At 42.2% G+C, this 22,969-nt stretch overlaps 1 protein-coding gene across 5 annotated transcripts in view; it reads left to right on the top strand.

Annotated features, from left to right (window-relative positions):
* Window positions 1–22,369, top strand: part of LOC141271908 (uncharacterized) — a 44,876-nt gene extending 22,507 nt beyond the window's left edge. The window contains exons 2-11 of one of the 5 annotated variants that reach the window (XM_073682135.1): window positions 6,028–6,164; window positions 6,294–6,473; window positions 6,544–6,667; window positions 6,745–6,842; window positions 16,373–16,522; window positions 16,652–16,831; window positions 16,915–17,038; window positions 17,122–17,219; window positions 17,413–17,503; window positions 20,483–22,369. In XM_073682135.1, the coding sequence (XP_073538236.1) occupies window positions 6,093–6,164; window positions 6,294–6,473; window positions 6,544–6,667; window positions 6,745–6,842; window positions 16,373–16,522; window positions 16,652–16,831; window positions 16,915–17,038; window positions 17,122–17,219; window positions 17,413–17,503; window positions 20,483–21,825 (2,460 nt within the window). In that variant the 5' untranslated portion in view covers window positions 6,028–6,092 and the 3' untranslated portion in view covers window positions 21,826–22,369. Of the gene's footprint in view, window positions 1–6,027; window positions 6,165–6,293; window positions 6,474–6,543; window positions 6,668–6,744; window positions 6,843–13,688; window positions 13,770–13,831; window positions 15,174–16,372; window positions 16,523–16,651; window positions 16,832–16,914; window positions 17,039–17,121; window positions 17,220–17,412; window positions 17,504–20,482 lie in introns of those variants that run through there. The other 4 variants (XM_073682138.1, XM_073682136.1, XM_073682140.1 and 1 more) reach the window with 4 other exon arrangements.
* The last annotated feature ends 600 nt before the right edge of the window (window positions 22,370–22,969 follow it).

The raw sequence follows: 22,969 nt of genomic DNA, 5'->3' as shown, positions 1-22,969 counted from the left end.
GCATGCGTTTTTTCTTCCAGGGAGATGCAGAAACTCTCAGGAAAAATCCGGAGCATTTCTGCATCGTGGGCACATAGCCTAAGTCTGTTATTTCTGTGTCTTTAAACGAAGACATTCCTAAGACCTTCTTATCTGATCACAGGCTTCTCTTTGAGCAAAGTACAATAACAAGAAACAATATTGAGTCAGGACGGAGAAACAACTCCGGCTCTCACAGTACCACCCACCCCACTGGCTAATAAATAAATGCTCACTTCTCCCCATTCTTGATGCAGATGACCCCGAGACTCAGCACTGACCTCCTGGTTCATTTTCCCCAGTCTGGAGATGTGGCCCCGGGCTGGTGCTATAGATGTATGAGGGGCTGTTACCTGTGGTATGGGCTGTACATTGTAATGGAGACATTCTGGGGACAGATTATCCCAGAAATAGAACTTGTTAGTTCTTTACACAATGTCGCTGTATTTTAGCTTTTTCTTCACCTTATATTCTTAATGACGCTGTTCTAGGTACCCATTGTTAGGCCCCTGTGGGTGTGTTGATGGGAACAGGCCTCCCCCTCTGTGCACCTCCGATCACATAACAATCATAATTGAGAGTCCTCAGTAGTTGATGCCTTTAATGACTGAAAAGATGGGAACAAATAGCCTCTATCCAGACTCTTCCGGTCTCTTCATCAGTTTATATTACATTTGTTACCATCTTTTCCGTCAACCGACTCTCAGCTTTCATGATTTTTCTATCTACTGGATAACACAGTACAAAGATATATTTTTCCTGTGAGATAAGATGGAGGAGGCTTTATCTATCTCTTGGGTAACTCAGATGCCTTCTCTCTGTCTTCATCAAGATTTGGGATGTTTTCTTTCTGTTTTGCTAAAACTGTGATGTTTTTTCACTTAAAACCTTTTTTAAACTTTCTTCAATGACACTCATACAACATGTAAACAAATGATATCACTCAGGTGATGCACTGCACTACTGTGCGGTGTACTATCCCTGCCTGTCAGGGTAACACTAACGGCCCATACACATTAGATAAGTGTTGGCTGAACGATCATTTGGCTGATGACTCTCTCTCCTGACTCCCCCATACACACTAACATTCATATAGGCGGCTGGTAGTAATGTAGTCAGTGACAGACCCTGACCAGAGATGTTTATAGAACCGTAGTAAAAATGAAGAGGTTATCCTCATCATGAAGTAGTTATTTCTCATGTCACGTGTAATGAATATCTCCTGCAGTATTGCTAATGCTGATTCCAGAGTCGGTAAATGGGATATGAATTACCGTTATAGAAGATGAGTCTATGAGAAACGTATTCAGCTGAAGAGTCCAAGGAAGAAACTGCTTGTTGTGTGTGTGTGGCCTAAAATATATAGGATTTATTAGTAGATGTAAATAAAAAACTGATTACTGTAAAATAATACAAATAGTAATAGTCATATTAATGATCCCCCACAACTCTTGTGCCACCACTGTTTGGGTTCCCCGCCAGTGTCTGAATTACCTGGTCAGTCTTAACATACGTAATCTCTACAGCCAATCAGTGGCTGATGCAGTGACCGACATAGCCAGTGATTGGGAGCATGGAGGAGATGTCTTATTCAGCAGTTCAACTTATGTTTCATGTTATGAATTGTGTTCAAGATCAGATAAATCAATTTTCTACATCACTAAAGCCTCCTCCTCTGTGTGTAGATAAATAAATTAGCAAGTAGCTGTCAGTTTGTGGAAGAACAAACCTTTAGAGTATGTGCGCATGTTCAGGATTTGAAGCAGAAATTTCTGCAGCGTTTCTGCATCTCCTTGGCAGGAAAAACGCTGTGGAAAAGACGTTCAGTTTTGCCGCGGTTTTTTATGCGTTTTTTAAGCGTTTTTGTACATCAATGAATGCTTTTTGGATCTAAATAAAGTTATTTGGTGGGACATTGCTTTAGCCCTTGGATTTCCGTCAGAATTGGGGTGAGTATATTGGTTAATTTAAATGATTAAAGAATGTGTCTGTTGTATTTCAAATAAAGTGTTTGCTCTGTGTCTGTGTGTTTATTTAACTCTTTATTTTAATTAGGTTTGGTGATGAAAGGGTCTGATAGACACCTTGTCATCACCAAACAAAAGAGCTGGGTGTCAGCTAATCCCATTCACCCAATCTTCATTAGCATTCCCATTCATGTAATTTCTGGGGCAGCTGTGAGATGCTATTTTTAGCCTAGGAAGGTGCCATTAGGCTAACATGGTCCCTGGCTATTATTAACAGCTCACAGCTGTTTCGTTAGCCGCTACGTCGCCCCCCAATAAGCACTAAGCAGCGCTTTGGACACATCGTATTTTTGCTGCGTCCAAAACGCGGTGTTCTAATGCCGCACTTGTGTTGTCGGTACATGTGAATCCACCGCATATAATGACACTTCAATCCATCAAAATCTGCAGTGGAAACTAGCGTGTCCGCTGCAGAAATTGACATGTTGCAGGTGACTTTGGGTACGTGGCCACGATCAGGAGCCGCTGCAGGTTTGACGCTGTGTGTTTATCCAGCGTCAAACCTGCAGCGTCCAGATGTTACAGTATAGTGGATGGGATCTCTAGAAATCCCATGTCCACCGCTATGCGTACATCAGAGCCTGCGAATCACCCGTGGACACTGACATCCGATGCATCTTTCATGACCGCACCATGTCAAATTCTCTTGCGGAGTCGCTAGTCTCCTTAACAGAACTTTGACCACTAGAAAGTATTGAATGTGATAAATCCGTATGGTTCAGTGAACACATGTGGATTTATCTGCGTTCAATAGAATGCAACGTTTTGGACACAGCAAAAATATGCGTCCAAAGCGCTGCTACTTCCGGATCGTGGGCACAGAGCCTAAAATTAAAAAAAAAAAATGTTCGTGAGCTCCCGTGTCATTTTTATAACCAGAGGGATAGCCGACCGCTGGGGGCTGATATTAGTAGCCGGGGAAGGGGCCATTAGCCAAAAATGTTCCCTGGCTATTAATATCAGCCCACAGCTGTTTGTTTAACCTTTACTGGCTAGATTACAGGGGGACCCTAGAATTTTTTTTTACTTAGGGTTCCCTATAAAATCTAACCAGAAAAGGCTAAACAGACAGCTGCAGGATGATATTAATAGCCAGGAAAGGGGCCATGGATACTAGCCCCCTCCGCGGCTAATAATATCACCCCTCAGCAGTCCCAGAAAAGGCGCATCCATAAGATGCACCAAATCTGCCACCGCTTTTCTCACTGCTCTGTAGCTGTGGGATAATGGGGTTGGGGTTCACGTCAGCCTTGTATTGGCGGCTGACATGAAGCCCAGGTTAGTAGTGGAGGGCATCTAAAAGACGCCCCCATTACTAATTGCGTAGTAAAGTGGTCGCTGCTTTTTCAATAAATACACGGCCAGAATAAAGTATTTTAATGAAATAAAAAACACGGTTTTAAAATTTTTTTTTATTATACTCTCAGTCCCCAAATCCTTCATCTCCTGAAAAAAAAAGGTAAAATAAAAAACAACCATATCACTCACCTGTCTGACGTCACAATGTAGTCCACGATTACCGCCGTCACGATTGTCCCTCGGTGATCCGGGTCACTTCTACAGCAGTGACATCAGCAATCACTGATGTCACTGCTGTAGAAGACAGCCATGTACGCTGACGAGGAGTGTAAAATCACTCCTGTCAGTGTACATGCTGCTGCAGGAGAGAGGTCACTGGGGTTCATCAGCTGATCAGCCCTGGTGACCTCAGCACCAGTACCGGTGGGAACATTCTCGAGAATGTTCCCACGCAGCTCCGATGCTGTAAAGTCAGGTCACGTGAGCTCTCAGCTGATCTTCAGCTGAGAGCTCACGTGACCGCTGGTCATGGCAGCACAGTACACTGCTGGGAGCGAGCGCGCTCCTGGCAGTGTACTGTCGGCCGCTGGGAGGATAACTTCGCCGGGGGACATCGCCGGACAGGTGAGAATAGTGTTTTGTTGTTTTTTCTTTACCGCGAGTGGTTCCCGGCTCGGCTGAGGAGACTACTTCTCCCCTCAGCCGCGCCGCTCTCTCTGTTATCAGCGGGAGCGGCAGTCGGATGAGAGGAGTGATAGTCCTCCTCTGCCGACCCGGGTACCACTCGCAGCGTTTCCGCAAGGTTTCACCACCCATTGGCTTTAATTGAAACACAGCAAACTCGCAGGTATAAATATTATACCTGCGGATTTGCTGCGGTTCAATTAAAATCAATGGGCGGGAAACGCTGCATAGAAATGACATGCTGCTGTTACAGTATTTCTGCAATGGCAATCCTGAGCGGAAATTTCCGCATCATGTGCACAGCACATCAGAATTGCCATTGCAAGAGCTGACAGACCGGTTACCAAGCGTTTTCGCTGCGAAAACGCATCAAAAACGCTACGTGTGCACTTAACCTTACTCTGTACTTCCTCATTAGCAAATAGGTGTTACATCAAAAGGTGAAGATGATTGTCCCTGAGGCAGACTGGACGTCTCTAGCATCACATGGCATAATGGAAATGCAATATTTCGATGCCATATTTTCAGAAGTCTGATATAAACAGCATCCACGGATATATCTGTAATCGGGAGACATAATTGCTTCTGGGGGTTAAAGCAGACAGAATTTTCAGCCTCGGGAAGCCACAGAAATATAATTGAAAGTGTTTCTACCATCTGTCTGTGCATACAATTAACCATCCTCCTCTCACCTGAGACCCTTTACAATATCTCCTCCAAAAAAACTAATTGTCAGATCCAGGAGAGACAACCTGAATTGTACATCTGTCCTAATTTCAGCAATGATCTCCTCCACCAGAAGGTTCAATCCATAAGTTTCTGTATTGAACCCATTGTGGTAAAGTCTCTCGCTCTGCTGCACTTGGAGGTAGGTATAAGGCATTGTCTCTTTAAATTACGTGGTTTCTTGTAAAACCCAGCATAGGACACAGACAAGCGGAAACATAAAAATAGCCTTTCTGGCATAACAGGAAAACAAAAGGTACAAACAGTCCTTACTTCGGCCCAGCTCCGGCCTCTCAGGGATAGCAAACAGCATATGGTCCAGGTTAGCACAAACAGAAGCTCCTCTCCCTTAGGAGCTAGCTTTCACACACTGAACACGTCTGAGTGTAAAGGCTGGCTATTTAAAGCCCAAACCACTCCATGGAGTGGAGATATGGTGGATGGCTTCCCTCCCTGCACTTAGCCATCCACATATAAAACATGCCCTTGTAAACCTAGCTCATTAACCCTCTCTGCACCTAATATGCAGGAGAACTTCTGTGTTTCACATCACTGAAGCTAATAGCCTCAGTGAAACATCACTGAAGCTAATAGCCTCAGTGAAACATATCTCCCCTCCAAAACTATGCCAGTGACTTTGTCACATAGTTTAATTTTGTACTGTTTTTTTGTGTGTAAATCTTATTTTATTTATTTTTCAGATTTTTAAGCACTGTACTTTATTTTTTATATATATATATATATATATTATATAATAAATCTAAAGTTTAATAAGTTTGTTCCTTGCTGTTCTATACACACCCACATCAAAGACGAAAAGTATAGCTTCGTCTTTTACCCAGTGTATGGCAAAGTCCAAGAAGTACCTATCTGGTGCTTTGAAAAGTTAGCTGTGCATGTAAGCTAGTGTGCAACCCATGGCAGGCGTCTTGGTGGCCTATCAAAATGGCAAGTGGTGGCTGCGTGAAGTGTGGAATTGTGGTGTGGATGTGAGATGACTGTGGGGTGTGCTTAGCTCATTTTCAACCTATTGTGGTAGTTGAATGGACAAGTGATTGTGAGAAGTGGAGTCCCCCTTTACAGTCACATCCAAGTCACGAGTGCAGCAAGTGAGTGATGTTTATGACATTCCAGTTTATACGATCTGAGAATACAACATCTACACGCTCTGTCTGCTCATATGTTCCCTTATTATCTCCTGTAATTGTGTTATTACATGGGATGTTTATGATGTTACATCGTCATCTTCTTCCTATTTTGGTCCCTACAATAGTGGATGCACTCAGCGGAGATCTTCTATATAAGAGAAATTTCCTGATTGACCATCCAAGAATTGATATGGACAAGGAGAAGATGGCAGAGAGGATATTACACCTCATCTTAAAGATCCTCTTTCGACTTACTGGAGAGGTGAGAGATTCTGATGATGTCACATTACATCATTCTTATCTATGGGAATAACAGATGCACAGAACTGGAGAGGTGAGGACTCTGGAAATGTCTGTAGTGAGATTTATTAATGTGTCTCTCCATAACAAGGATTACACAGTAGTGAAGAAGACCTCTAATGAGCGTTGTCAGGCCCCTGTGTCTGTGAGATGGGGAAGAAACCTAAGCTCAATCACGGGGACTCCACCTCACCCCCTGATACATGAGGACATCAATGACCAGAAGATCCTAGAACTCACCTACAAGATGATTGAGCTGCTGACTGGAGAGGTGACACTGCTGGGAATGCTGGGACTATGAAGGGATCGGAGGGGTGACTGTATCATTGTGTGTTTGTTAGGTTCCTATAAGGTGTCAGGATGTCGCTGTCTATTTCTCCATGGAGGAGTGGGAGTATTTAGAAGGACACAAAGATCTGTACAAGGACATCATGATGGAGGCTTCCCAGCCCCTCACATCACCAGGTAATAGACAGGCCATGCGTATTTAGTCCTATCTATATGTAAAGGATAAATTCAGTCCCTGTATGTGTTTCCTCTAGTTCAATCCAGTAGGAGGACAACACCAGAGAGATGTCCCAGTCCGCTTCTTCCACAGGACATTAAACAAGAAAATCCCCATGTTTCTGAGGATCATCAGGTAGATGGAGAGGAGGTGTCATGAGATCTCCCCTATGATGTGCAGACGGCTGTGAAGGTCTTGTGTTTTAGTCTTGTTTTCTCGTTTGTCTTATTGGGGGAGTCATGGATTAATCGTGACAGAGAAAGGCTAGAAGACCGCAGCGTCTGATTTCACATACTCCTATACTGATCAGAAGCACTTTCTGCTTCATATTAAACAGTGCAGGTTTCTGTTAGCAGTGCAGGGGCAAAACTGTTCAGCTTAAAGTCTCTGAACCTTTCCTGCTTGAATGATCTCAGCTGTTCAGTATTGGCCACACCCCTCTCTTACATATACTTAGTTTCATACTGCCTGGTGTGGAGTGGAGGTGTCGGTTATTGGTAGAGGCATTTTGGTGTGTCTATCTTTGACTGTTGCTAGGTGTTTCCGCTGTGTGCAAATCCTCATCCTCTCCTATTTAGTTTTCCTTCCTTTTCTCCCCTGTGTTCCTCTCTGTTGTCTGTGAGTGCATATTTGTATGATTGATATATTCATTTGTCCCTGTATGTCCTTCCTTGTTAGTTTGGTTTGTGTATATTCATACATATATTACTCCCCACTTCCCTTAGTGGGGAGGAGAACAGACATAGGGCTGATTCAGGAATTCAGCAAGGTACGTGGCCCCGGCGTCTTCACCATCAGAAGTAATTCAGGGACAGAATATCTAGGGAGCTCCTAGCGTTAGGGACAGGGATGAAGCTCGTTCTCAGTTCAGGAGATCCCTTTACTGGGCTATTTTTTTATCGTTGTTTTTTGCGTGGATCTGGCAAAAGTCCAGGCGGTACTGGACTGGGATCGTCATGAGGACTGAAAGGCCTTACAAAGGTTTTTGGGTTTTGCCGACTACTACCGTAATTTCATAAAAAACTTTTCAGTAGTGGCCAAACCTCTGACGGATATGACCAGGATAGGGACGGACTTTTCCAAATGGTCCAGTCCGGCCGAGAGGCTTTTGATACCTTGAAAAGATGTTTTGCAACTTTGCCAATTCTTATACTGCCTGACGTTACTCAGCCATTTATTGTAGAAGTTGATGGGGGTGGGGGCTGTATTATCGCAGAGTGCATCTCCTAGAAAATGGCGTCCATGTGCAAATTTTTGTAAGAAACTATTTTTTTTTGAGAAAAACTGTGACATTGTCAACCGGGAACTCTTGGCAATAAAGTGGGCTTTTGAAGAGTGGTGTCATTTTCTGGAAGGGGCAGTTTATCTGGTCATGGTAATCACTGATCTTAAAAATCTTTTATATTTAGAATCTGCTAAGTATCTGACGCCTAGATAGGCAAGGTGGTCATTGTTCTTCACCAGATTCAACTTTTTTGTGATGTACAGGCTGGGGAATAAGAACACTAAGGCGGATGCCTTTTCTCGTTGTATTCCTGGGTGTATAGAAAATTGTGAACCGGTTTCTATACTACAAAAAGGGGTAGTTATTGCTGCTATAAGTTGTGACCTTGAGAAAGAGGTTGCAGAGGCTCAGGGGGACGCCCCTGCTGCCTGTCCACTGGATAAACTGTTCGCACCTGTGAATCTCCGTCTTAAAGTTATAAGTGAACATCATGATTTGGTCTTGGCTTTACTACCATGGTGTTTGACTACCACAGATCTCCATACCTGGCCTTTTTGCTGGCTGGGGTGCAGGACTGCCACCAGAAATTTCTGAGCCCCATACTGGCAAAATTTTCAGGCCCCCTTGAGGGGACCATGTCACTGATGTCACGCCTCACTTGACGTGACATCAGCAAAAGAAAAAGCCGGCTGCTGCTGGGGTTCATGTGATGTCTGTGAGCGGCCAGCTATAGCGCCGCACACAGGCAATACATACAACTGAAAGTAATTACAAAATCACTTATGGGCACATGCAAAATACATTGAACCGAAAAAAGAACAGGGCAGCAAAATTCATTATAGATCAAGACTCATATAATATAATACCTACAAAGCACAGATTTAGAGTCATAAAAAGATCAAAACAATTGCAATATTAGAAATAACCATGATTTTATTGAACATTAATCATACAGACATGATAAAAAGACTGTGTTCATTTGAACAACAGAAAAAGAGAAAAATTCCTCATAAAGTTAGAACGAGGTCCAGATATAGGCTCACAAACAGTGCAATGCAAACCACATGTAAGCAGGGAGAAGAGGGGGCAGAAATGGATCACAGATCCGTGTATACCTGCCACAAGTCATGAGTCACAAGTGTGCATGAAAGATATAAATCATGCGTATGTTATGCTGTAGTCAGCCTATGTTTGTAAGGCAAAAAGCTGTCATACTAAGAATAATTAATAATTAACCCCATGACTCAATACTGACCTTAATACATATACATGAATTTGTAATTGCAATAGTTGCAAATCATAATGTAAACATGTCAGTGTAATAATTACCTGCCCTGTGTGTTTGCACCACTTGATTCAGTGCCCCAAATACATTGGAGTAATTGAAAAAAGTACTGAACAACTTCTTTAAGGGAAGGTGTCACGTACATTTTTTTAAAATGACCAATAATACCACATACAAGGGACAAATACCGCCACACCATGACTGGACCACATATTACCACCACATAGTGACTGAATAATACCACATACAAGGGACAAATACCGCACACCATGACCAGATCACATATTATCACCACATAGAGACTGAATAATACCACATACAAGGAGGAAATACTGTCACACCATGACCAGATCACATATTACCACCACATAGTGACCGAATATTACAATACTGATCATTAATAAAAAAAAAACACAATACTAAGTGCCATTATACACAGGAGCTCTGTATATAGTATACATTGTACAGGTAATATAGGAATCACCAGTGATATTATACACAGGAGCTCTGTATATAGTATACAGTGTATAGTGTAAGGGTACAGGTAACACACTGACTCACCAGTGACGTCTCTAGTTGAAGTCCTTCATCTTTGCTTATCTTCTTCATCCAGTGTAGACCGCCATCACTTCTTCCAGCCAGGACTCGTCTCTCCAGAAAATAACACCCAGTTATCTAGAGCACTGCTTCCAGAGCACATTCCCCACTTTTTCCCCTTCTTCTACACAGCTGAATACATACGTGCACCCACTGTTAATATATGATTAGTTATTATGCAACCCACCATTCGAAATATAAATTGTAATCTACCACAGTTCCCCCACTGACTATAAATAGCCACTTTCCCACCCAATAAATATATAAATTAATTAGAACCTGTATTTTTCCCCCAAAAAAAGAAAGTCACACTCCTGCATCCTCAATGCCCCTACTCTGTAGCTGCCGCTCCTCCTATTCATTATATTTACATGCCCCCCTCCGCCCCAATTTATTATGTCATGACTTCCCTCTCCCACCTCCACCCTCTATTCATTATCAACTGCTCTCCCCCACATTCAGTACATCATTTACTCCCACCCACCCTCAATTTATCATTATTAGCTGCCCTACCCCAATTCATCATTTGTTGTCCCCCACCCTCAATTCATCATCATTTACTGTCCCCCATTCTCCAGTCTCAATACATCATCATTTACTCCCTCCACTCTCAAAATTTGTCATTACTTGCTCTCCTCCAGCCCCCAAGTCTTCTTTTGCTCTCCCCACTCCCCACCTTCAATTCAATTTCTGTTTTGTTCCTCCATCCTCAGTTCATCATTTGCAGTCCCCCCCTTCACTTAATCATTTGCAGTCCCCCTCCCTCCCTAATTAGCAGTCCCCCATACCCCTTAACTTTATCATTTGCAGTCCTCCTCTCCCCTCACTTCATCATTTGTAGTCCTCCATCCCTCATTTGCAATCCCCTCCCCCCCTCACTTCATCATTAAATGTCCCCCTCCCTCCCACACTTCATCATTCGCTGTTCCCAATCCGCTCCTGTCACGCAGGTGAGAGAAAGACTAAGTGCAACTTAAGGGATGAGGGGAAGGGAGCTCAAACACTAGGGAAATGGGAAGTGGAGACCCCTAGGCTGATCTAATATCACCCTATCTCCCCTACTTTCACTATACTGGTTCCTCACCAATCGCTGAACAGGAAAACTAAGCCCTGTATATCCCTAGAGCTAGGCCCTGGATAGGGAAGAGGGGGATGAGAACTGGTCAGTCCCCATTATAAACTAAAGATAATAACGGAGACAAACACAGGGAAGAAACTTAGCTTGAGCCGACTTAAGAGAGATTACACCAAACGTCCTCCAAGCACCGTAGAGGAAGTAAGCAGACTGCAATAGCTCCAAGTCTTCACAAGGGAACATGTGAATATCACCGGCGCCTCCCTGCAGCAAACTGAAAGTATTTAAACACCCAGGCCAGGGTGTCAATCAGAGCAAGAGGGAGGTAGCCGCTGGGTCCTAATGTAAGACAGATTTAAGAAGGCGTCTGTAATGCCAAACAAAATGACCTTTTGCAACCAGCTGCAGAATGACTGTCTGCTACATCTGACACAACTGTGACAGGCAGCTCCTCGCTTTATTTGCAGCCCCCCTCCCCCCTCATTTGTAGTCCTCCCTCACTTTATCATTTTCAGACCCCCTCACTTCATCATTAGTTGTCTCCCTCTCACTTCATCATTTGCAGTCCCCCATCCCACCACTCACTCCATCATTTGCAGTTCCCCTCCTCTCACTTCATCATTTGTAGCTGCCTTTAGTGTGTGTGCGCGCTCTAAGACCCCTCATACTCGTCCATCTGGGTCTCTCCAACCATTGGCTATTCCCATTAGATTTTGGACTCATTGATCAGTAGATTTCATTACTGATTTACCCTTATCTGCAGGTAATACAGTTATTTTGGTGGTAGTGGACAGGTTAAACAAGATGTCTCATTTCATTGCGCTATTCGCCTTACCCAACGCCAAGCCCTTGACGCAAATTTTCAAGAAAGAAATTGTGAAATTACATGAGATTCCTACCAATATTGTTTCTGACTGGGGGGTGCAATTTATTTTAACATTTTGGAAAGCGTTTTGCTCTTGTTTTATGGATCCATCTGTCGTTTTCCTCAGCCTTTCTTCCACAGTCTAATGGGCAAACTGAACGCATTAACCTGAAACCTTGAGACTTATCTTGGGTGTTTTGTGTCTGAGAATCAGGAAGATTGGGTTACTCGCTTACCTCTAGCTGAATTTACGGTGAATAACTGTTGTCATGAGTCTACACTAATGAGTTTAGTGTTAGGATTCGCAAGTATGAGGACCCTTGACCTGGGTTGCGAACTTGCGTATTTTGCCCAAAATATCGACCAATACCTCATATATTATATATAAAATTTTTGCACTTTTTAATTCCAGGGTGCAGCCAGGCCCATCAGTGTTGGCATTGTAAACTAGGGTGTCTGTTCTCATGGGGTTCACTCAGATAGTACTGGACAGCCCACCTAATCGAATAGTATGGGAGTCACTAATAGGATGTAAGCCAGATGCTGTGCACTACTCATGTGTGAACAGCGCCCTATACAAGCCTTTTTTGTGTTCAATTTCAATACTAAGTAATCACCCCCTCCATGAACTGGTAGGTTGGGAGTGGTTGTTTCATCAGTATTTTGCAGCTGTGTTGCCGCAATCGTTAATATGAGGGTTTGCTGCATCCTGGCAGTGTATTAGTCCTAAAACTGGGCAGGTAAACACTGTTGCCCTTTTTGCTGTGTTTTACTTACTTACCTCTAGCTGAATTTGCGGTGAATAACTGTTGTCATGAGTCTACTGGTAAGTCCCTGTTCTTCACGGCCTACGGGTTTCATCCTCAGTTCAGCTCTTTAAGGAATTGTTCTTCAGAAATACCGTTTTCATCATCTATGACGTTTGTGTGGGAAGGGGTTTTTAATAATTTGAAGAGGATAGGGTCCAATCATAAGCGTGTGGCTGATCAGAGACGTTTGGTGGGTTTGGACCTGTATGTTGGTGACTTGGTGTGGTTGTCCTTGAGAAACATTAAGTTAAAGGTCCCTTCTTGGAAACTGGGTCCCAGTTCCTTATAAGATTGTGGCCGTCGTCAACCCTGTAGCATTCCGCCTTGCTTTGTCAACTACTTTTAAGATTCATAATGTGTTTCACCTGTCTCTGCTCAAAAAATATGTTGTGTCCTCTGAACGATCACTTCCATCTCCGGTCATTGTTAATGGGAATTTGGAGTTTCAGATAGCTAAGATCGTTGATTCTTGCTTGGTTCGTCGGTCTTTTCAGTACCTGGTACACTGGAAGGGTTACCATCCTGAAGAGAGAATGTGGGTACCAGCATCTGATATCCATACGGTCAGGTTGATCTGGTCCTTTCACGCTGCACACCCTGATAGACCTGGGCCTGAGGTTCCGGAGAGCCCTCTTAGAATGGGTTTACTGTCTCGGGTTTACCGCGACAGAGAGGGGCCAGAAGACCGCAGGATCTGATTTCACGTACTCCTGCCCTGATCAGAAGCACTGCTCTTTCATATTAAACGGTACAGTTTTCTTTTAGCAGTGCAGGGGTTAAACGTCTCTGAAGCTTTCCTGCTTGGATGATCTCAGCTGTTCAATATTGGCCACTCCCCTATCCTATATATTCTCGCCTCTGGCAATCTGGATTGCCAGCTTTAGTTTCACTTACTCCACTGGTGTGGAGTGGAGGTGTCGGTTCTTGGTTAGAGGCGTTTGGAGTGTTGATCTGTGACTGCTGCTTGGTATTTCGGCTGTGTGCAAGTCCTCATCCTTTCCTATTTTGTTTTCCTTCCTTTTCTCCCTGGTGTTTCTCTCTGTAGTCTGTGAGTGTATATTTGTATGATTGGTATTTTAATTTATCCCTCCCTTGTTAGTTCTACAGGGTGCACATTTTGCCTTGGCAGATGCAAGTCTTGGTAGGAAGGTACTGAAGGCGGCAGTAGCCCAGAATCCCGCTTGAGTTACGGCGCTCGACTAGATGGTAACTGTATGATATTTTATAATATATCCCTAGAGACAGCTTTAGGAAGTCCCATGATTCTGTGTCCCCCAATAAGACGAACGAGAAAAATAGATTTTTTACGTAAAATCTGTTTCTCATAGTCTTCATTGGTGGACACTGCTCCCTCTCTTGGTTGCCCAGTTGGGCGTACAGTTATGTTTCTTCTTGCCTTAATTATTTTTGCCTCCTACTGCTTTCTCACTAATCTGAGGAAGCCTGGCTCCAGCAGGCGAGGAGAGCCAATTTTATTTAATTGTGTGAAGACCCGCGGTCTTCCGCGGGCGTATCACTACTCAGACAACAGAGGGTGAGGGTAAAACAGTGTGCCAACACTTTATTGAACCACAAAGCGGACAATAAACACATGGAGCAATCCCAGCAAATACCCAAGATGGTACAACATTACACAGTCTCACCTGCGACTTTGGGATTTCCAAGGCCAACGACCTCAACCAGTGGCCCCCCGCTTCTGGCGGGCCCCCACAAAGAGAAGGTAGCGGCAAGCTTAGGAACCTAGCAGTCCATCGAGGTACAAGGCCAGGAGACCCGAGGGTCCCACCCTGGCCTCTCCGAGAGTTTACATGGGGCCAGATGACCAGTGGGTCTCAATCTGGCTTCTCCAAATGTCTCCATGAGTTCCAGGCGACCGGTGGGTCCCTCCTGGCAACCCCAAACAGCATATCCATGGGGCCAGGTGACTTCATCGTCCCAACCTCGTCTCCCCAAATGTATCCATGGGCTCTTTGATGGTTAATGGAGCAGAGCCGTATCTTTCCAGTCAGTGCTATATACCCTTAGACTAGAATCATGTAGAATCCAAATCTGTGTCTCTTTGGGTAAAGCCATCCTTCTAAGGTGATGGTGTGACAGAGTCTGAGTGTCCTCTTGCTTCTCCTTGATTCTATGTTTTTAAGTCTCTTTTCAGCAGGGTAGAAAACCCCTTTTTCTATTTACATATAAAGGTCATCAGTCACAGGTCGGGGTTTGAGGTAAAGGTGCAGGGCTCACTCAGGTCTCATTGAGCATTTAATGAATTTGCTTAGTTTGTCCTCCTGTCTGGTGAGTCAATAAGCCACAGGGTCCACAAAGGTTAATCAACATAATTAGCAAACATTCATTGTTCTAGAATCAAAGAGGAGACAACAATCAGGGTTATACAAATACTGGTTTGTTCTTATTGACCAGGCACATAAATACACATACATTCACAAGTCAACAGAAACACAATAGTGTATTTCTCTTGGATTAACAAATCTAAACATCTGGTTTATTAAGAATATAGGCTGTATCATCACAAATTGCAATAATAGTGTCAGAATCCAGGTGGCAGCAGACTATCCCATGGTTCTGTGTCCCTCAATGAAGAAAGAAACAGATTTTACAGTAAGTAAAAAATCAATTTTTTTCCACCAGTGTTATATGTTTTATACTTGAGTAATGAGAACGGTGGAGATGGCAGGATTAGAGTTTATCATAGATGTGACTTCTCCATCTGTCTGTGACTGTTACAGTATTTGTTTCAGAGTAAAGATCTGAATCCATAAGACGTTTCTGTATTTAACCCGTTTTTTTTGTACTGTTTTTTTCATTGTGTGTAAATATTGTCATTTATTAAGCACTGTACTTTAATATATAAAAGTAAAGTTTAATAAGTTTATTCCTTGCTGTTCTAAGCACACCCACATCAAAGAGGAAAAGTATACCTTGTTTTTTTAACCCAGTGTATGCCAGAGTGCAAGAAGTACCTATCGGGTGCCTTGAAAAGTTAGCTGTGTGTGTGAGCTAGTGTGCCAACCAGGGCAGGCGTCTTGGTGGCCTATCAAAATGGCGAGTGGTGGCTGCGAGAAGTGTGGTGTGGATGTGTGAGATGACTGTGGGGAGTGCTTAGCTCATTTTCAGCCTTTTGTGGTAGATGAATGGAATAATTATTGTGAGAAACAGAGTCCCCCTTTACAGTCACATCCAAGTCAAGATTGCTGCAAGTGGGTGATGTTTTTGACATCCCAGTTTTTCCGATCTGAGAATATAACTTCTACACTGTGGCAGGTCAACTCACTAGGCTTCTTAAAGAGGTAGACACAGGAACCGTTTCTATATAAAGTCCGGCTGGTTTATTGCAGTTCTCCTTGTCTACAAAAAACTTAAATACAGCCTTTGTCTGGCACAAGATAAAACATAAAGTAACAAGTCCACACAATAGTGCTGGTTAGCCCACCTGGCTTAGAGTCCAGCTTCTATGTCCTTTAGCAAAGGACATTAATTTCAGGAGACCTGCAGCCTTCATATGTCCAGCCTGTGTAAGACAAATAGCTCTCGGTTTACCCAGTGAATCACACCCAGGGGTGGAGGATATAGTGAGCAGCCGGTTCAGCTGCTCTTAATCAACCTGTCATGGCTGATTAACCCCTTTTAGTCCTATATGCACTAAAGCATTGCTTCAAGTTTATCTTCCAACCAATAGGTGTCTAACAGCCACCTTACAACACGTTCTATCTCTTCATATATTCTCCTTATTATCGCCTATAATTGTGTTATAACACGAGATCTTTATGATGTTACATCGTCATCTTCTTACCATTTAGGTCCTTACAATATTGGATCCTCTCAGTGGAGATCTTCTATATAAGAGAATTTTCCTGATTGATCCGTCAAGGATGGATATGGACAAGGAGAAGATGGCAGAGAGGATATTACACCTCACCCTAGATATCCTCTTCCGGCTGACTGGAGAGGTGAGAGATTCTGATGATATTACATTACATCATTCTTATCTATGGGAATAACAGATGGACAGAACTGGAGAGGTGAGGACTCTGGAAATGTCTGTAGTGAGATTTATTAATGTGTCTCTCCATAACAAGGGTTACACAGTAGTGAAGAAGAACTCTAGTGAGCATTGTCATGCCCATGTGCTTGAGGGATGGGGAAGACCCCTGAGCCCAATCACGGGGCCTCCACCTCAACCCCTGATACATGAGGACATCAATAACCAGAAGATCCTAGAACTCACCTACAAGATGATTGAGCTGCTGACTGGAGAGGTGACACTGCTGGGAATGCTGGGACATTATACAGTAACACTATGAAAGGATCGGGGGGATGACTGTATCATTGTATGTGTCAGGTTCCTATAAAGTGTCAGGATGTCGCTGTCTATTTTTCTATGGAGGAGTTGGAGTATTTAGAAGGACACAAAGATCTGTACAAGGACATTGTGATGGAGGTTCCCCAGCCCCTCACATCACCAGGTAATAGGCAGGGCTAAATACACACAGCCTATAATCATCTATATGTAAAGAATGAATTCAGTCCCTGTATGTGTTCCCTCCAGTTATATCCAGTAAGAGGACAACACCAGAGAGATGTCCTCGTCCTTTTCTTCCACAGGACTGTAAACAAGAAGATCCCAATGTTCCTCAGGATCATCAGGTAGGTGGAGAGAAGGTGTCATGAGATCTCCCCTATGATGTGTAGACGGCTGGGAAGGTCTTGTGTTCAGTCTTGTTATATTATTTATTATCTGTTTTATACTTGTGTAATGAATGGTGGAGATGGCTAGATTAGAGCTGATCATAGATGTGACTTCTACTTCTGTCTGTGACTTTTGCAGTATTTGTTTCAGGGTAAAGATCTGACCCATATTAATACTACAGAGACATATGTGAGGGGTGGTGAGTGGTGTAAAGTGGAGATTCCTACAGATAATTACCCAGGTGAGTAGTAACCACTGAGTGCAGAGAAGTCAGATTCTCCTCAGTCACTGCCGGTCACTTCTTTATCGGCAGTGTAGCCTGACCATATCACAATTAATAGTCACCATTCTGCCACTATACCACTGCATGCTCCTCCGCCCAAAACTGTCCCTATTAGTTTAAGCCTTTATATAAGAAATTGTACTGGAGCCATCCATTGTTGAATCTGCAATGCCAGAAAATAAAAATTCCCCCTTATTGGTAGATAAATTAAATGTAATAATCTTGGCCAATTTTGAATTTCTGTACAGTAACAGCAGAGTTTCCCTTTATCCTGACTTTTCAATTTTTGTGAGAAAAGATCTGTCTAACTTCAAAGAAGTTCACTATAATCTACACTAAAACACAGAACACCTATGCCATGATACATCTCTAAGCTGTGTGTGGTTGATGGCTCTAATGACTCCATGTCATGAATTTCATGATGTTTTCAATCCTAAGGAATGAAAACTACAGCACAATCTCTTCTAAAATAGGGAGAACTAATACTTTTTATACCTTTCTAGTCAGGACTTATAGTAGCTCCAATAGTCCATCATAAATGAGTGCAACTCCGGTTTAGTGCACTATTTTGATAGGTTCTCTTTAAATGTCTAATATTTCTTAAAGAAATTCATCAAACAGAAAATAATGTCCCCTACAATAGTTTGAATTACCAAGTACTAACATGTCACATACTCTAATTCTGGGGTGCACAACATATTTTGCTCCTTGGGCCACATTGCAATACTGATCCAATCCCAAGGTCCACCAAAAATGTTAATGGGATACTTACATTAATACACCACTAGAATCACCATCAGAACATTAATATATCACAAGAACCAAGTTCTGCTCCAAAAAAAAATCAGTATGACACGCTAACTTAAATTGAGTTTTTGCAACAGAAACTTGCCATATTCTCCTCATAATCTCAGATCTCTAAGTTTTGAGGATTTTTAAGTTTTAACATAGCTATGAAGCACATTATGGATTGTTACTTGTGTACAAGATCAGAACCACCATCAGCACATGTATTTGGCGTCAGAACCACCGTCAGTACATGAATGCAGTGCCAGAACCACCATCAGTGCATCTATGCAGCCCCTGAACCACCATCAGTACATGCATGCAGCACCAAGCTTAGTACAGTGGTCAATTGTAATGGCAGGTCAGTCCCATATATAGTTATATTGCTTGAACCTACAATTCCCAGTATATCCTTAACAATGATAAAAATATGCTACGAGTTGTTGTTACCAGCCATCATCAGACTGCGTACCATACAGGAGCCACATTACTGTTTAGACTCAGGCAGGATTACCAACATTTACATCCAGGTACCTTATAGGTGACATCTTCTCTGATTCAACTTATTCCCATCCTTTTTGTCACCATGTAGTACAGATGCCATGATGAGATTTCACGCCATGAACTCGTCTCTGCAGATTTCCATCTTCTCCGTCTGCAGCAGCACTTCTCAACACGGTGCCCTTAGAAATAAAGGAATAATTATTCTGCCACATAAATATCTCTAAATCTGCACCCCTAAATATATAATTGCTCTCTCACTGTCCTTCCTGCACCATCTTGCACAAAATATCCCCCCTTCACTGCCCTTCTCCATATTGTCCTCCCCCCAAACTTACCCTCTTCATAATCATAATTCTCCCCTCTCAATAATATACCCCACTCCCACACTGCACCTCTTTCCGTAATGTCCTCCACACACTGCCCCTCTCCATAATGTCTCCTCCCACATTGCCCCTCTCCATAATATCTTCCCCACACAGCCCCTCTCCTTAATGTTCCCTCACACTGCTGCTCTCCATAATGCCGCCCCCCCCCAAACTGCACTTTTCAATAATATCTCCCCACACTACCTCTCTGCATAAAGTCCCTCTTCACCGTACACTATACTATGCCCCACCTCCCCTTAATTGCCCCATAATGTCCCCCATTGATCCATAATGTTCCCTGGAAAGTAACACAAAACAAACACATTTCACCTTTGGCTCCTCCTGGAACGCTTACCAGTGCCCGTCGATTCCTCGCCACCTCTGCGGCCTGGCTCCAGCAGCACTGTGATGAGGTCAGTAGCATGCTGACCTCATCACGCCAATGCATGTCGGGGCGGGGACTAATGAGTGCTGCGCTGCTCCTGTCCTAGTACCGCAGTGTTCAAATGTATTCGTGTCTAAAAGACGCGAATACATTTGAATATAGAAAGAAGGGAGCGGCGTCTCCCAGTCAGCTCCGCGGCCCACATAACATTCTTTGTCGTGCCATATGTGGCAAAACCAAACATGTGGCTTATTGTTCTACGTCTCTTGGGATCAGCCGCCTGGTTGGGCAGAGGTGCTCACATCCACCCTTAACCATCAGCTACATTTAATTCCAAGAGGGAAATAAGGTTGGCATGATTACAGTATGGTCCATGAAAACTGGCTGGGGTGACATTTGCTACAGACAGAACTGCAGTAAAACAGAACAGTAGAAAACCTTATAAAGTAACTTTATTACCCTCATGGAATTCATCTTTAGGAGTAGCGATTATTTTGACTCCACAGGTAATCTCTGGAAACTAGCACACAGTGGATGCTGGAGAGAGAAAATTGCATATATGCCATTTTGTGCTTAAGCTTGTGCTTCAAGAGACATGACCACAATAAATTTTTAAGTGGCTTCTTCCTACTACAGAAATGCTAAAATGGTAGTAACAGTATTTGGGCACACAGCAGGATTCAGGGAAATATTTGGCTTGGGGAGCACAGATTTTTCTGGATTGGTTCACGGAAGCCATGTTGCTTTTCAAGGTCTACTGTTAAATTGTTAACAGTTTTTGTCTTGGTAAATAACATAATTTTGCTACATAACTTGCAATTTCTTTGGGTATTTTATAAATATTATAAAATTATAATTCAGATTCATTTATTCAAAAATAATCTTTATTCTTGGCAGGTGACTGCACCAAGAGACCAAAGGGACAACTGACATCTTCAATTTTTAAATCAGATGACCTTGATATCACTCAATATATAACTGACGTCTATTCCACTATTCCAGAAATACAGTCTTTTGTTACACATCCAAAAACTAACATAGAGGAGAAAAGATTTTCTTCTTCAGAGCGTTGGAAATATTTTAACCCAAAATTAGAGCTTGATAGACAAAAAATAGTTCACGCAGAGGGGATGCCATATTCATGTTCAGAATGTGGGAAACTTTTTGCAATTAAGTCAAAACTAGTTGCCCATCACAGAATTCACACAGGGGAGAAGCCATTTTTTTGTTCAGAATGTGGGAAATATTTTAGCCAGAAATCATCTCTTATTAGACATCAGAAAATTCACACAGTGAAGGAGCTATTTTCATGTTCAGAATGTGGTAAATGTTTTCCATATGAATCAAGTCTTTTTAAACATCAGAAAATTCACACAGGGGTGAAGCCATATTTATGTTCAGAATGTGGTAAATGTTTTGGATATAAATCAGATCTTGTTAATCATCTGAAAATTCACACAGGAGAGAAGCCATTTCCATGTTCAGAATGTGGGAAATGTTTTATAGATAAAAAAAGTCTTGTTAAACATCAGAGAACTCACACAGGAGAGAAGCCATTTTCATGTTTAGAATGTGGGAATTGTTTTGCAAGTAAATCATGTCTTGTTACACATCTCAGAACTCACACAGGAGAGAAACCATGTTCATGTTCAGAATGTGGAAAATGTTTTGTAGATAAAAAAAGTCTTATTACACATCAGAGAATTCACACAGGGGAGAAGCCATTTTCATGTTTAGAATGTGGGAAATGTTTTGCAATGAAATCACATCTTGTTAAACATCAGAGAACTCACACTGGAGAGAGGCCATTTTCATGTTTAGAATGTGGAAAATGTTTTGCAATTAAATCACATCTTGTTAAACATCAGAGAACTCACACAGGAGAGAAGCCATTTTCATGTTTAGAATGTGGGAAATGTTTTGCACATAAATCATGTCTTGTTATACATCAGAGAACTCACACAGGGGAGAAGCCATGTTCATGTTCAGAATGTGGAAAATGTTTTGTAGATACAAAAAGTCTTGTTAGACATCAGAGAACTCACACAGGAGAGAAGCCATTTTTATGTTCAGAATGTGAGAAATGTTTTGCAAATAAATCACATCTTGTTACACATCAGAGAACTCACACAGGGGAGAAGCCATTTTTATGTTCAGAATGTGGAAAATGTTTTTCCAACAAAAGGAGTCTTACTAAACATCAAATATCTCACAAAGGGAGAATCCAGTATCATACCTAGAAGGTGGGAAATGTTTTACTTGAAAATCATATTTGTTGACCACAAATTAAAACTCATACAGGTATAAATCATATATTTTTGACAAACTGTACAAGAAAACACATAACAACGAGTCAAAGTAACGACGAAGTAAACAAGAAATTAAGTTAGAACTTACAGTTGAATTAAAACATATAAAGTTTATAATATACAATACATCTGTTATCTAAAAACCAAATTATATGCAATATTCCTTTGAATATTTCACAGTTCCATGTTTATATATTCACTATATGGACAAGAGCATTTCAGTACCTCCCCTTAAATCTCCCAAAAATACCCAATATTTCCTCCTCCCTCTTCTTCCTATTGCCCAATCTCAGCGACCTGCCATTCATCAGTCTCTTTCAATCACAATCTCCGTGTGTGAACAAAGTTTTTAACTTTTCTATACTACAATAATAAACATGTTCATATTGAAAATTACTATTTCCATGTACGATCCATTCCTTCTTTATTGGAACATCTGATGTTTTCCATTCCAATTAAACTAAAATTTATAATGCTTGGGTAAGATTATCTATACAGAGACCTCATGTATGGAAATATTAGGGCTACAGCGACATCACATTCTATACACAAGAATAGCGCTATCTCCATAGTTCTTTATACAGTGACATCTAGATCAGTCAAGGTCCTCGTATTTAGGCAGTTTCTATTTTACTCAAACACTCTGTATAGCAACAAGATCAGTGAGTCTCATTATATCAAGTAGAGAAGCTCCAGGGACGAAGACCCCGTCTCGCACTAACACGCTGGAGGCGAGGCCTGAAGTATCCAGCCATGGTGCCTGAATCCTCTCATTTTTGGCAATAGCATTTCTTTTAGAATAAATCACTTTCTCATACAGTCCTGTAGTAATGTCTTTGTTAATTACGTTTTGTAGGAGGATTCGTCTGAATCCATCTAAATGTTATAAATTTATGTGCAAAACACAATAAATGTCCTACCGCAGTTTTACCATGTGTGTCCAGTGTCAGTTATTCTACATTCCCTAATGTCTCCAACCAAACCTGCTAATTAAGATTACACAATTGTAATAACTCTAAAAAAGTATATACAGTACAGACCAAAAGTTTGGACACACCTTCTCATTTAAAGATTT

This window comes from Phyllobates terribilis, unplaced genomic scaffold, assembly GCF_046119375.1.
Source record: "Phyllobates terribilis strain yellow unplaced genomic scaffold, ASM4611937v1 Scaffold_5__5_contigs__length_657084704, whole genome shotgun sequence".
Classification (NCBI taxonomy): domain Eukaryota; kingdom Metazoa; phylum Chordata; class Amphibia; order Anura; family Dendrobatidae; genus Phyllobates; species Phyllobates terribilis.
The sequence above is the reverse complement of the archived record's forward strand: the minus strand, read 5'-3'. Positions and strand labels throughout refer to the sequence as shown.